This window comes from Bos grunniens, chromosome 19 (assembly GCF_055505025.1).
Source record: "Bos grunniens cultivar Pamir isolate PY7600 chromosome 19, Bosgru_T2T1.0, whole genome shotgun sequence".
Taxonomy (NCBI): domain Eukaryota; kingdom Metazoa; phylum Chordata; class Mammalia; order Artiodactyla; family Bovidae; genus Bos; species Bos grunniens.
This window is the reverse complement of record NC_141183.1, coordinates 9,643,410-9,658,420: the sequence shown is the minus strand read 5'-3', so window position 1 is coordinate 9,658,420 and position 15,011 is coordinate 9,643,410. Positions and strand designations below refer to the sequence as shown.

The following is a 15,011-nucleotide window of genomic DNA, read 5'->3' as shown; positions in this document are numbered from 1 at the left end:
ATGTAGTTATTTTTAGTCGCTTATAGTTTCTTTGCATTTGTTGCTCAAGGAGACACTTGTCCAGGTGCAGTCACTGCAGCAAAGGGCCCCAGGTCCTAGTCCGTCTTGAAGTGGGACTTGGAAAGGATATGTAGAGTGGGCGCTTCCCCACCTTGCCCCGTAAATCCAGTAACACCAGCATTGGTGAGCACTGCACTTGTGAGCAGGCTTCCCAGGTAGCGCCAGTGGCAAAGAACCCCGCCTGCCAACGCAGGAGCCGTAAAAGACACAGGTTCGCTCCTTGGGTCAGGAAGATCCCGTGGAGGAGGGCACGGCAATCCACTCCAGTACTCTTGCCTGGAGAATCCCACGGACAGAGGAGCCTGGGGGCGACAGTCCACGGGGTCACAAAGAGTCGGATACGACTGAAATGACTTAGCACGCACGCACTTGTGAGCACTCTGTGCCTAGCCATCCCCCCCTAACCCAAGTTCAGGGCCAAGCTGACCTGACCCCAAGCGAGAAAGGGAGGCCTTCCCATGACCCCAGTGAGCCCAGGTGAGACCCCAGCCTCTCGGTTCCATCTGTATCAGAAGAGAGCTGGACGAACGAAAAGCATTTGATGACTAAGGAATAGTGTGAAGTTCAAGAGAAACACTTCCAGACTCGCCTCCAGGAGGTGGTCTGTGTTAACATTTGGCATGTTTCCTTTCAGTCTTTTTTCTAAAGATTTCCCCCTGGTAGTTGAAAGAATACTGTGTATATGCAATTATCTGTTCTGATTTTTATTTTTTACTTAACATTGCAGGAGAAAAAAACCTTTTCCCTATCTTGTCAAAACACTTGATCTGTTTCTTTTTTTTTTTTTTTTAACCACAGATGAATTGTAATTTACTTAACTATACCTGCGCTGTTGAGGGTCTAGGCTGTCTCCGCTTCTGCCATCATAAACAGTGCCATGATAAATGTCTTCTCCTTGTCACCCAGCAAACTTCGCAACTGCCACCTCCCCATGCTGTCTGGAGTGTGCTTAACAGATGCAGACCCACCGCCTAAATAGAGTGTAAAAAATGCCAGATAGAGGAGGTGATGGGCTGTGTTCCCCACCTAAACTCAAATCACACTTCAGTTATGATTTTTGAATCATCCATTCAGAATTCCTTCTGCAGACAGCTCAGTCTGTTAACGCTCAATGATGTCACCATTATTTTAAAAACACTAGTTTCTAGAGCTTCTTAGCTGCATCTGCGGGCACTGTTCCTCATCACTTTTGTAAGATAACACCTTAACGTCACCTCTTTGAAGTCTCACCTGTATGTAGAGCCTGAGCCTCACCGGTGATGCTGGAAAACTGGGCCCTGGTTCCGACACTTCCTGTGGGCATAAATCTGGGCAAGTTGCCATCCCCCCAACACCAGTTTTCTTGCTGAGGGCCGGAGTGGTTGCAGAATGAAAGTGAGACCAGCTATAGAAGCAGCAGGGAACAGAGAGTTAAGGGGGGGAAGCAGCAGCTTTTCTTCATCTTGAAATCACTACTTCTTTTCCCTTTCATAGGCTTCCCTGATAGCTCAGTTGGTAAAGAATCTGCCTCCAACGCAGGAGACCCTGGTTCAGTTCCTGGATCGGGAAGGTCCGCTGCAGAAGGGATAGGCTACCCACTCCAGTATTCTTGGGCTTTCCTTGTGGCTCAGCTGGTGAAGAATCTGCCTGCAGTGCGGGAGACCTGGGTTCAGTCCTTGGCTTGGGACGGGAAAGGCTACCCACTCCAGTATTCTGGCCTGGAGAACTCCATGGACTGTACAGTCCGTGGGGTCGCAAAGAGTCGGACACAACTCGCGACTTTCACTTTTTTCCCTTTCATACCCTTAATTCCACTCCAGAGGCCAGAGTTCTGAGTTTCAGTCTTATCTTCTTCTTTCTGTGATCATTAAGATACCAGGAGATAGTAAGTTAAACGTTCTGCTCCTCCTACGGCTCGTAATGGGCACTGGAGTCGCAGACAGATGCGGAGCTGCAGGCAGGTGCAGGGTGGCGGGAGCCTGTGTCCCCAGCCTGCTGTCACTCGCTCCCCAGGCCCTACCAAGGCAACCCGACCTTCGACCCCGAGTTCATCCGCTCCAAGTCCGCGGCTGCCGCGGGCCTGTGCTCTTGGTGCATCAACATCGTCCGCTTCTACGAGGTCTACTGCGACGTGGCCCCCAAGAGGCAGGCCCTGGAGGAGGCCAACGCTGAGCTGGCCGAGGCCCAGGAGAAGCTCTCCCGCATCAAGAACAAGATTGCCGTGAGTGCGGCCCGCGGGTGCGGCGGCCACCACCTCCGCCTGAGAGGGGCTGGCCTGGCCACCCCTGTCAGTTACTGAGCATCTGACGTGGGGCCCGGAACACCCTGGAGGCCGCCTGCCTCGGCCGTGCTTGTGGCCCTCAGGCCCCTCGGGGATCTCAGCCCTCCCAGGGCTCAGCTGCCTCTACTCCCGGGAGAGCCAGGGGCATCCCGATTTCAGGGCCTTCCCACCTTGTCTTTCCAGGAACTCAACGCCAATCTGAGCAACCTGACGTCGGCATTTGAGAAAGCGACAGCCGAGAAGATCAAGTGCCAGCAGGAGGCTGATGCCACCAATAGGGTGATCTCGCTGGCTAACAGGTACCTCGCCCCCACACCCCATCACAAGACCCATCCTGTCCTCAGACCCACCACCCCCAAAAGGGATGAGCCCACAGAACGGCCTCTTGGGGGATAAGCCCCAGGTGCAGCCCCCACTTTCTGAGCACAGAGAGTCGTGAGGATTAACGCTGGGAGGTCCCAAGGCTGCCTACCTGGCCTCCGGTGGGATGTGGACTCAGCTCTGCTGGGACAGTCAAAGGTGGTCTTTCGGTCACCCGGAAGAAGGGCTGCTCAGATGATGCCAGAGACACACCTCCATGAGCCTAATCGGGCATCTGTACTTCTGCAAACCTGGCCCTGCTCTCGGACGCTGGGTGTGCTGTTCAGGGTTGGGGACCAGCCCTCGGGCTAGTGGCCTGAGAAGCACGAAGCACAGCCTGGAGTCCCCACCCCACGCGGGGCCAGGTGGCCGCCAATGGACTAGCCGCTGCCCAAAGCATGTGCTCAGCAGTGTCCAGGCAGTGGCCTCGGTGGTCAGGTCACGTGGTCAGATAGCATAGAGTGCATGTGAGGCCAGCACCCTGGGGACAGAAGCTTGGCGTCCCCAACCGCACCCAGAAAACATTAGCTTTGCTTCCCTAAAGCGTTTTCTCCCCCAAACTCCCCACAAAGCACACTCGCTCCTGAACCACTGAGCAAAGGAAGGCTTTGAAGCCACGAGGTCCGTGGTACAGACGGAAGCACACCTTTCCCGTCCCTCCAGCCTGCCCTCCCTCCCGCCGGGGGCACGGGCTCCTCTCTCGTCCACTGACCCCCGGCCCCCACCTCAGGCTAGTGGGAGGACTGGCGTCAGAAAATGTCCGCTGGGCCGAGTCGGTGGAGAGCTTCAAAGGCCAGGGCATCACGCTGTGCGGCGACGTCCTGCTGATCTCTGCCTTCGTCTCCTACGTGGGCTACTTCACCAAGAAGTACCGCAACGAGCTGATGGAGAGGTTCTGGATCCCTTACATAAACCATTTAAAGGTAAGAGGTCCCGTGGTGTTCATCAGGACGTCTGGGGAGGTCTGTGGGGGAGGGGAGGGCAGAACCAGCCAGGTCTCACCGTCGCTCCTGCGATGAACAAGGCAGAGGCTGTAGGGTAGCCAGGGTGCAGAGGGTGGCCTGGCGCGGACGATGCTGACATCCTTTCTGGCCAGGTCCCAAGCTGCTGCGAGCGGCTATCTGCCCCTGTGGCCCACGTGTTATTCAGAGAGCCGCTTCCGCCCGAGCAGTGAGTCAGGCCACACCGCCCCCCTCGGCAGGTCCCGATCCCGATCACGAAGGGTCTGGACCCCTTGACCCTGCTGACCGACGATGCAGATGTGGCCACCTGGAACAACCAGGGGCTCCCCAGCGACCGCATGTCCACGGAGAATGCCACCATCCTGTGCAACACGGAGCGCTGGCCCCTCATCGTGGATGCCCAGCTGCAGGGCATCAAGTGGATCAAAAACAAATACAGCAGCGAGCTGAAGGCCATCCGCCTGGGACAGAAGAGGTGCGCGGTCACCGAGGCGGGTGGGGTGGGGGCTCCAGAGGCGGTGCCAGCCCGTTAGCTCAGCCAGAAGTCTGCGAAGCCCACTCAGAGGCTTTCACTTGTTAAATGAATGGACGGGTCTTTGGAAACAAACACTGGCCCACGGGGGCTCGGATTTTCTTAGTTCTTAGACCCCGGGGAATGGCACAGACAGTGAAGAATCGAACTCGCTGCTCCTCTCTCCCCGTTCACTGCCGCTCCTGCAGGGGCAGCGCTGACACATCAACCCCCACCCACAGTGGTCCTGCCTGGTCACTGGCTGGCTGGGAGGCTGCGGCCGGTCGTCTTGCCATCTCTTCTCATAGATGGGAAGCAGTGCCCATAACACAGCTGCTGAGAGCCTTCCCAGGGTGCGGGGCAGTGAGAGGAAACACAGATGTGGAACGTTTAGCTCTGCAGCCACAAAGCAGTTCCATGTTCAAACCTCCCCACCTGGGGGTGATTCACACAGAGAGCCCTGTGCTCCCCTCCGGAAGGACCCTCTGGGGAGGAACGAACTACTGGCCCTTCAGTCACCTCTCCTGTCCCTCCTGGGGCACACGATTGCGTGGTCACCGGGCCCCGAGGCCCTCACGACCTGATGCTGTGCCCACAGCTATCTGGACATCATCGAGCAGGCCATCTCAGAAGGGGACACCTTGCTCATTGAGAACATTGGCGAGACCATCGACCCGGTTCTGGACCCCCTGCTGGGCAGGAACACGATCAAAAAGGGAAAGTGAGTGACAGGTCCCCCCACGTGAAGGTCCTCAGCGCCGAGGTCTGGCCTCCGGACGGAGAGGAAGGGCAGAGCCTCTGCTTTCCTCGGAGCCTCAGGGGCTTCAGCACAACGCTGACGGGCGTGAGCGGGGAAGCCCCCTGGGAGGGGCCGCCGGGAGAGCAGTGGTAGGTCCACATCCCAGTTAGGGAGGAAGACCTACACCAACACGGCATCAGCGATCGCCTGCAGACGGCCATCCTTCACGGTCATCTTTTCTCCTGTTTTCATGCATTTTGCAAATCTTGAACCAGTATTACTATTTCTTCCTATTTAGCTGAGATTCATATAACGTAAGCTAACCAAAAGTAACCAATCCAGTGGCATTTAGGACATTCACGCCTGGTTTCTCTGAGTATCTTTTCAAGCTGTAGTAAGCATGCATACTTCGTTCTTTTTACAGATGAATAATATTCCATTCTGTGGATCTGCCACATTCTGTTTATCCATTCATTGGTTGATGCACTGAGCTTATGTTACTTTTCTAACATAAAAACGCAAATCAGCTTTAAAAATGTAAATGTCGGAGTCGACCTGAGCCGCCTATAATTGCAGGGCTGTGGGCAGAAGCCCAGAATAGAGATGACAAATGTGGTGATATGCTAGATTCTGAGGAAGGCCTGGCTTGAGTGGTGATACCCAGGGGTGAAATTAGAGGCCCCCCCAAAAGTGAGCTCAGCCAGAAATGGGGTAGCAGAGGGGAGAGCCAAAGAGAAGCAGCCCCCACCAAGGACGAGCCAGCCCACATTCCTGGCTGTTCATCAGATTAGCCCAGGGAGCTCCTGGATGTCCTGGTGTTCTGAATTTGGGGGCCAGTGTCTTTCTGACGTTAATGGCCTTGGGGTGCATCCCAGGCCTGAGTGTTTCTTCAGAGGCTCCCACATGAGTAAGACATGCAGCCAGGGCTGAGTGAACTCTCCTATAAGACCAGAACAGACCAGCCAAAGAGCAGGTGCTTTCTCTAGAAAGGCCGGTGGCACCCCAAGAAGGAAAGGTCTTCTGTTTTCTTTTTTCCCAAGTTTCAGATTATTCATCAGGGTGAGCCCCGACACAATACACCATGATTTTATGTGTTTTTTTATTAAAAATTTTTTCCTTTTGTTATTTTGGCTGCATCGGATCTTAGTTGAGGCTTGAGGGCTTAACTGTCCCTCTGCAGGTGGGATCTTAGTTCCCCAACCAGGGATCGAGCCCGCATCCCCTGCTTTGGAAGGCAGATTCTTAACCCCTGGACTACCAGGAAGTCCCAATTTCATGTGCATTAGAGGGAAATGGTTTCCTGGTTAAGTGGGAAATTGTGCAGATGGCTTCTGGAAGACCTTCATTCTAAGCAGCTTTATAGTGAAACATTTCATTTAGAAGTTCAGACTGTCCTCCCGGGCTGGCGGGAGTCCCAAGGGAGTCTGTGCTGCTGTCCCGAGGTCACCCGGGGTTGGGGGGCCCTCCTAATACCTCCCTCCACGGACCACAGGTACATTAAGATCGGCGACAAGGAGGTGGAGTACCACCCCAACTTCCGTCTGATCTTGCACACCAAGTACTTCAACCCCCACTACAAGCCCGAGATGCAGGCCCAGTGCACCCTGATCAACTTCCTGGTCACCAGGGACGGGCTGGAGGACCAGCTCTTGGCCGCCGTGGTGGCGAAGGAGCGCCCAGACCTGGAGCAGCTAAAGGTGCGATGGGACGGGAGGAGCAGGGCGGGCGGCGGCTCGGACCGAGGGGGCAGGTCTCCAAGACCCACACGTCCGGTGACTCTGAAGGGGCCCCCGCTTGTCACACCGAGTGTGCTTTGTACAACAAAACGAGTCACTCCTCCTCCCCAGCTACCCCCAAACCTGATTCTAAATCAAGTGACAACTTCACTGAGAGAACAGGAGTCCACAGTGGTGCCCCGGATGCCCAAAAGCACTGAACTCCTCGCCCACAAGAATGTTTCTGCTACCAGCCCCAGTGTACCAGTCCCCTCCTGGGCTGTCCGAGCCACACCTGTGGGCTCTCAGGGGTCCCCGGCCCCCACATCTCCCACTGTGGTTCCCACACCCTTGCTGACTGCTCATGACAGGCAGCTGCAGGGGCCTCGGCTAAGCTGTTGAGAGGCTCTGAACCCCCGAGCGCCCCCAAGATGGGGAGGCCAGGCCGTGCCAGCAATTGAGTTCCCTTCCCGGGTCTCTGCCCCTCTTGCAGGCGAATCTCACCAAGTCCCAGAATGAATTTAAGATTGTTCTGAAAGAGCTGGAAGATTCTCTGCTGGCCCGGCTGTCGGCCGCATCGGGGAACTTTCTGGGAGACACTGCCTTAGTGGAGAACCTGGAGACCACCAAACATACGGCCAGTGAGATTGAGGAGAAAGTAAGAAACCGTCTCAGGGACCCACCCCCTCGTACCCCCAGCCATAGCACACAGCGGGCATGGCAGGTGGGCTGACGGTCATTGAGAAGAGAAGTCGCAGCCTCACCGGGGCCCCAGGACAGGGTGGGGGGCACGGATGCCCACCAGGCACGTCATCTTCATCTGCTGATGGACATTTAGGTCATTTCCATGTCTTTACTGTTGTGAATAGTGCTGTTATAAACACAGCGGTGCATGCATGTTTTCGAATTATGGTTTGTCTAGTTATATGCCCAGGAGTGGGATTCCTGGATCATATGGTAGTTCTCTTTCAAGTTTTTTGAGGAATCTCCGTACTGTTCTCCATCACGGCTGCACCAACTTACATTTCTACCAACAGTGGGAGCAGCAAAGGTTTCCCTTTGTTCCACACCCTCTCCAGGACTTGTAGGCTAAATTTTTAATGAAGGCCATTCTGTCTGGTGTGAGGTGACACCTCATTGTGGTTTTGATGTGTATTTTTTTCTAACAGTCAGAAACGGTGAGCATATTTCCATGTGCCTGTAGGCGATCTGCCTGTCTTTGGAGAAAGTCTACTTAGGTCTTCCGCCCTAAGTGACTTTGGTTTGTGACTGCTTGTTTCAAGGTGCAAGAGGCAAAAATCACAGAAGTTAAAATCAACGAGGCGAGAGAGAACTACCGGCCGGCCGCAGCGAGGGCATCCCTGCTGTACTTCATCCTGAACGACCTCAACAAGATCAACCCCATCTACCAGTTCTCACTCAAGGTGCGGCTGCCTCCAGGCCCGGGGCTGCGGCCCTCGGGCCGGGCTGCAGGTGTCCGTGAGGGGCGGGAGTCGGGGCACCAGGTCTGACCAGCACCAGCCCAGAGAGTGAGGGTCCGAGCAGTGCCCCCAGACCCCGAACCCCAACGGAAACCAACCAGAGCCAGCATGGGCGGCGTGGAGCAGGCTCCGGGGCCGTGCCCAAGCCCCTGCCTCCGGTGACACCCCAGGCCTTCAACGTGGTGTTCGAGAAGGCCATCCTGAAGACCACCCCCGCCGACGAGGTCAAACAGCGCGTGATCAACCTGACGGACGAGATCACCTACTCGGTGTTCATGTACACGGCCCGCGGGCTCTTCGAGCGCGACAAGCTCATCTTCCTCGCACAGGTGGCGTTTCAGGTAACGTCCGGCCTTGGTGCCCTGGGACCCGGACACGAGGAACCCCCAGGGGCGAGGTGGGGGGGTGCAGGGGACACTTTGGGGGTGCTGGAGATGCAGAGCCTCAGGCTCCGACTCAGACCCAGTGGCTCCAAGCCCCCACTTTAACACCATTCCTGGTGACCAATGGGTCTGAGGCACTGCCCTGGGACACCCCTGAGTTCATCCCAGGGAAGGAGCCCTGATGGGAGCCATCAAAGCGGAGGGAAAAACCCAAGCAAACTTTTTGGCTGACCCAATAAAAACAAACGAGGGGCTGGTCAGTGTTTCCCCTGCAAGTGGGGGGCGTGCGCCCCTGTCCGCCCACCCCCCGCCCCCCACACAGCTGCGGCACAACAGCTAAGCCAGCCCCCCACCTCTCAGGTCTTGTCCATGAAGAAGGAGCTGAACCCGGTGGAGCTGGACTTCCTCCTGAGGTTCCCGTTCAAGGCCGGGGTCGTGTCGCCCGTGGACTTCCTGCAGCACCAGGGCTGGGGCGGCATCAAGGTTGGTCTCAGACCCTGAACACTGCGTTCTCTCCCTGCCTCGCTCTGTTTCCTGCCCAGCCCGAGTGTGTTTACTAGGCGCTCGGAGCCGGACGTTTAGGAGAATGGGGAAGGACTGGGGAGTGATGGGCTGCCTGCCAGCTCACGGGGACCCTGCCGTCCTACTGGGTCATAGCAGGTCCATCATCACACCCCTGCAGGTGGCAAACTGATCCCCCTACTCACCTCCAGGCAAGTGTGCAAAATGTCAAGGTCTGAGTCAAAACGACCAGAGGAAGGTGGTCCCCTGGGATGAGCAGGCCCCCCCCAACATTCCAAAGCCCCCCTCCCATCCAGAAAAGCAGCCGAGAGTCACATCCCTAGATCAGATTCCTCCTCCCTCATCCCAGCGCTTTCTCTGGTTTGCCTCCAGCCCCCAGCAGCTCATCGTTTGATCCGTCAGGCATCTCCCAGAGCCTAGGGGCAGGGTGCCCCCTGGGACAGACAGGGGAGAGCTGAAAGTGTGGTCTGCCCCCAGGCCCTCTCGGAGATGGATGAGTTCAGGAACCTAGACAACGACATTGAGGGGTCTGCCAAGCGGTGGAAGAAGCTGGTGGAGTCGGAAGCCCCAGAAAAGGGGGTCTTCCCCAAGGAGTGGAAGACCAAGACGGCGCTGCAGAAGCTGTGCATGGTGCGCTGCATGCGGCCCGACCGCATGACCTACGCCGTCAAGTGAGCGCCCCGCCCCGGGCCCCTGCCACTCCCACCCCGCCCACCGGTCCCCGTTCTGAGCTCTCGGGGCACTGGGGTCCCCAAAGGTGGCCAATGGGACTCCCCGCCTCCCCCGATGCTGGGCGAGGACACCCTGAGCTAAGTGACGGGAAGACAAGACTCCCTGGGTCTGCCGCCAAGATTAAAAAAAAAAAAGCCTGGGCGCTAACGGCCTGCGCAACCACACGGGGTCCTTGTAGGATGCTGTGGGGAGGGAACTGGCAGAGCCATCAGTATCGGAGGACACGCGTGGCCGCAGTGACTGGACTTCAAGTAAATCTTTTATTTTTACGGCTCATTTGCAAAGGGAACAGTTGTGATTTCGTGAGCAACCTCCCTGGACCTGAACCGCCTCCAGGACCGGAAACTTAACCATGGAGTTTCAGCTCCTGGCTCCTTTCACTCCCCAGAGCACAGAAAGACTCCAGGAGTAGCAGCCGCTGTAACACACGCACACCAACCCGGGCCGACCACTGTGGTGTCGTGGGGAAAGGAGGAACCAAAGCAGGCCCCGTTCTCTTGGAGAGGCTTCTTGGTTTTCCACTTGTCCCAGTGGCCTGAAAGCCACCAGATTTCCCAAAAGACGCCCACGTCCCTCGTAGAATTCCCCTCTGACAAAGCAAAGGCCTGACTCACACCCACCGGTTGCTCAGGGACCAGTTCGTTTCTGTTTTGCTTTGTTTTCCTGGGACGAAAGAGGAACGGGACCCGGAGGGGTTCTGGGCGCAGGAGGAAGCAGGTAGAGTGAAGCCAGACATCACGTCACAGGGAGAGAGCAGGACCCTCCTGGGCTCAGCGCCAGAGGAAGGATGGACAAAGTCTGAGGAAGACCAAGGGGAAGGGCACTGGCCATCCCTCGGGACGCCACCCGCCGGGAGAGCTGAGCACGTGTGGGTGTCCAGGCCCACTGCCCCCAGAGCGCTCGTGAGTCACCCAAGTCACACAGGAGAAAGGGCACCGGGACCATGTGGGCGACCATGAACACCAGGCGCTCCCATGTCACGCTCTGTGATGGAGGCGAGGAGAGCAGATTCACCTCCCCAGTGAAACGGGAGCGGAGCTCAACAGCAAGGAGATCCAGGTCCAAATCCATGGCGAATAATAACACACAATCAGCAAGAGCCCGGGCGCCAGGTGCCGGGCGCCCCAGAGCCTCCCACCAGGTTCACTCGGCCCTCCACCAAGCCCTGGAGCCCAGTGCCTTCCCTCCTCCCGTCCACAGGCCCCAGGAAGGTCACTCGCCCGTGACAGACAGGGTGCTGGCATCAGGCCCCCCAAAACACCAGCCGGATCTGTACACCTGGCACCAAGCAGGCCTCTGAGGGTGGCTCTGGTACCCACATGTCCATGATGCAGCGCCAGAGCAGCAGAGCCCAACCGGAACCAGGTGCCTGCTGTTCTGTGTCATCAATTCGTCCACAGAGTGACCACGTGGCCCGGCCACGTCAGGAGCAGCAGTGAGCTCGTGACATTCCTGCCCCGGGGTGGGACCTGCTACCTCCCAGACGTCCTTCCTGGGCAGGGATCCCCACAGTGACGTTCCAGGTCAATTTCAAAGGCAGGAGCTGAACACGACTGGAGGCCTTAAGCAGGAGCCCCCCCAGCCTGGGGTCAGCACTGAGCAGGAACCCCCCCAGCCTGGGGTTGGCACTGAGCAGGAACACCCCTCTACTGGCCTGGGGTCAACACTGAGCAGGAACCCCGCCCTGGCCTGGGGTCAGCAACGACTCAGGAGTCTGTGCAGAAGCCAGTAAAGGCCAGACTACAGGGTGGGGGTGGGGTGCAATGAGAGATGTCACTCCTGCGGGAGTAGGAAGGCCCACCTGGTGCCCGCCCGCTAACTCCCTGTTGACTCCGAGGGGTGCGTTGACATGACCAGGCCCACCTGAGGGTCTTCACGATGCTCAGAGCCTCAGGTTGCTGACCCCTTGGGAGTCATCTCTTAAGGAGGCCGCCGTCCTTTCCAAGACCACATTGGACATAAGTTTAGCTCCCGTGGCTCATTCAGACACAGCGAGCTCAGCCACCTGTGGTCAAGAGGGAGGGGCAGAGACCTGAGATGAGATGCCCAGAGTCACCCTAGGAGGGGCCTCAACTGACCCCAGCCTTGTCAGGGTCAACACAGAGCCTGGGGCTTGGAAGAGAGAGGTGCTTATGTGAAGAGAATTTGGGGTTTTTCTGTGACTTTCCTGAAGGTGCATGTTTTATGGTCCTTGGAGCTCGTCGAGGTGGCTCTAATATACATGTCCTTCCTCCTCGGGCCCCTGGGAGATCACCAGGACCCTTAGATGGGTCTGGGTTCTGCTCCTTGTTGCTGCCTTGGTCTGGAGAGCGGACAAGTGTGCCAGAAGCAGGAAGTCTCTAGGGACAGGCCTCTTCCTTGGGAGCAGAGGTGTGGTCACCTGGACGCCATGGCACCTTGAGTCCCGTCCTGGCTGGCCTTGTACACCTTTGAAAGCGGGGGCAAGAGCCTCTCACCTGTCCATGTGCAGGTGGATGGGAGCCAAGGGCGCCCCAAGCAAACACCACACACGGCCTCCCTGCTTACAGGAGGTGCCAGCAGAAACTGGCTTTCCACCTAGAGACCCTTCTCTGCCTCAGAAAGTCCCCCAGGGAAACAGGCCCTCCCCTTTGGGTCTGACCGAGTGTTGTCCCCTCAGGAACTTTGTGGAGGAGAAGATGGGCAGCAAGTTCGTGGAGGGCCGGAGCGTCGAGTTCTCCAAGTCCTATGAGGAAAGCAGCCCCTCCACCCCCATCTTCTTCATCCTCTCCCCGGGGGTCGACCCCCTGAAGGACGTGGAAGCCCTGGGTAAGTGTGGCCAGCATGAGGCGGCATCACGGGTCCAAAGCATGGAGAGAGACCCCTCCACTCCCGGCAGCAGGGCAAGTGCCTGACACGCAGCAAGGACTGCTGCCGGGGTCCTGTGTGCCGCTGGTGGGACCGCGAGGGGGTGGAAAGATGGCCGGTGGTCCCTCCCTAAGTCACACGCAGAACTGCCGGACGGCCTGGCACGCCCACTCCCGGGGACATTCCCCAACATACACTTCACAGGGACCAGCTCTCACAGCGGCCAGAAGGCAGATCTTCTGGCCTACAGGCCCACCAGCTGATGAATGGCTGATCCTACCGAGGCGAATCCATGAAAGGCTCCGTGGAGACACAGACAGACAACAGATTTATGCACATGGGGGAGGGGAGGAGAGGCTGAGGTGTATGGACAGAGTGACCTGGAAACTTGCATTACCGTGTGTTAAGTAGCCAACGGGAACTGGCTGTCTGTCTCAGGAAACTCAAACAGGGGCTCTCTATCAACCTAGAGGAGTGGGATGGGAGGGAGCTGGGAGGGGGGTTCAAAAGGCAGGGGATATAGTATACCTATGGCTGGTTCCTGTTGAGGTTTGACAGAAAACAACAAAATTCTGTAAAGCAATTATCCTTCAATAAAAAAATAGCGCTGACCCACCCTTGCAACATGGACAGCAGAGAGAACATTGTGCCAGAGGCAAGTAGCCATGTTCTACGATTCCTTGTCTCTGAAACGACGAATCCATAGAGCCAGAAGGCAGATTAGTGGTCCCCAGACGCTGCGGGGTAGGGGCAGCAGGATGGGTACAGGGTCTCCTTCTCGGACGATGAAAATGTCCTGGAACCAGAGAAACGGTTGCACAACATTGCGAATTATGACATGTCCCTATTAGAGATGGCTTTCAAAGCAGTACACTTTGACCTTTTGTCAAATTTTAAACGAGGGTATGGAATTCCAAGCTGTGGATCACGGAAGCTCTGTTTTTGTCATTCAGCCTTCCCCGTGCTTTTCCTGTTTTTCTTCAGGGAAAAAACTGGGATTTACCATAGACAACGGGAAACTCCATAACGTGTCCCTGGGGCAGGGACAAGAGGTGGTGGCCGAGAACGCCCTGGACGTGGCGGCGGAGAACGGACACTGGGTTATCCTCCAGGTGCGGGGGAGAGGGTGCCCACGCCCCTGTGGGTAGGGGACGCCCGTGCCCCTGGTGGGAGGGCTCCCCAGGGCCTCAGCACCCGAGGGGATTGGCCTGAAGGCCAGAAGGAAGGGATTCGCGTTCACCAGCCTGGCTGGGACTCCTGCAGCCTCTGGAGCAGGGCTCGGGGCAGGAGTCTCCCACACCAAGCACGGCTCCGCCTGGTCAGCAGGTGGCCTGGGGCGTCACCGCTGTCCTGGTGCTGCAAGTGTGGATCCTTCAACAGTGAGAAAGACATCCCCCCTCCTCCCTGTGCTGGCTCGACCGCCCATCCTTGGCCCTGCAGCCTGTCCAAGTCCCCACCCTGGTCCCCGGGTTTGGCAGACCCCGCAGCAGGGCAGACCTCAGTCCACGGGGCCTGGCCCGGCCCCGTGTGGGGACCCCGGGTTTAAGTCCTTCTCTTAGTTCATTTTCTTTTACAAAAACGATCTCCACTGTAAGTCCAGTTACCATCTGTCAGGAAAGACATTACCTCACCTTCCCCACCATGCCTGTGACTCATCTGTTTTGTAACTGGAAATCTGCGCCTCGTAATCGCCCTTCCACTTCTCTCCTCCCACCACCCCTCTGACAACCACCTGTTTGTTTCATCTATGACTGTTACGTTTGTCCATTTGTTGTTTGGATTCCACACGTAAGTGAAATCATATGGTATTTGTCTTTCTCTGTCTGACTTCTTTCACTGAAGCATATTCTCTAGGACTGGCCACGTTGTTGCCGATGGCAAAATTTCGTTCTTTTTTAGGGCTGAGTAATATTCCATTGTGTGTGTGTGTGTGTGTGTGTGTGTGTGTGTGTTACATATATACACCACATCTTTTTTGATATTATCATGCACTCTGATTTTATATTTTAAATCCCATGATACATTATTGCTTGTTACAGTCAAGAGATATTTTTAAATTTACCCACATAGTCACCCCATCCAGTGCTCATCGTTCCTTCATGTTTTGCTGTGCTTCTGTTCTATCCACTCACCTACTGACGGGCACTTAGGTTCCTTCCACACCTTGGCAGCTGTAGACAATGCAGCTGTGAACACAGCTACGTGTATCTTTTGGAATCGCGTTTTCATTTTCTTGGATAAATGTCCAGAATTGGGGTTGCTGGGTCACAACATAGCTCTATGCTTCATTTTCTGCGAGGAACCTGCAAACTGCTACCCACAGGGGCTGCACCAATTTACAATCCCACCAACAGTGCACGAGGGTAGCCTTTTCTCCAGGTCATTGCTTTCCACCCAAGCCTCTCAGAGGAGGGGCGGGGACCATGTAACCCAGCATCAGGGACCCAGCCCTGATGCTGG

General features: G+C 56.6%; 1 protein-coding gene across 1 annotated transcript in view; it reads left to right on the top strand.

The window, feature by feature from the left end:
* The window catches only part of DNAH17 (dynein axonemal heavy chain 17), a 96,848-nt gene that overhangs the window by 73,332 nt on the left and 8,505 nt on the right, over window positions 1-15,011 (top strand). The window contains exons 61-73 of the mRNA XM_086356430.1: window positions 2,053-2,260; window positions 2,504-2,619; window positions 3,411-3,603; window positions 3,882-4,117; window positions 4,752-4,874; window positions 6,385-6,589; window positions 7,101-7,265; window positions 7,891-8,031; window positions 8,259-8,429; window positions 8,832-8,954; window positions 9,471-9,664; window positions 12,364-12,512; window positions 13,536-13,663. Of these exons, the coding sequence (XP_086212556.1) occupies window positions 2,053-2,260; window positions 2,504-2,619; window positions 3,411-3,603; window positions 3,882-4,117; window positions 4,752-4,874; window positions 6,385-6,589; window positions 7,101-7,265; window positions 7,891-8,031; window positions 8,259-8,429; window positions 8,832-8,954; window positions 9,471-9,664; window positions 12,364-12,512; window positions 13,536-13,663 (2,152 nt within the window). The remainder of the gene's footprint in view (window positions 1-2,052; window positions 2,261-2,503; window positions 2,620-3,410; window positions 3,604-3,881; window positions 4,118-4,751; window positions 4,875-6,384; window positions 6,590-7,100; window positions 7,266-7,890; window positions 8,032-8,258; window positions 8,430-8,831; window positions 8,955-9,470; window positions 9,665-12,363; window positions 12,513-13,535; window positions 13,664-15,011) is intronic.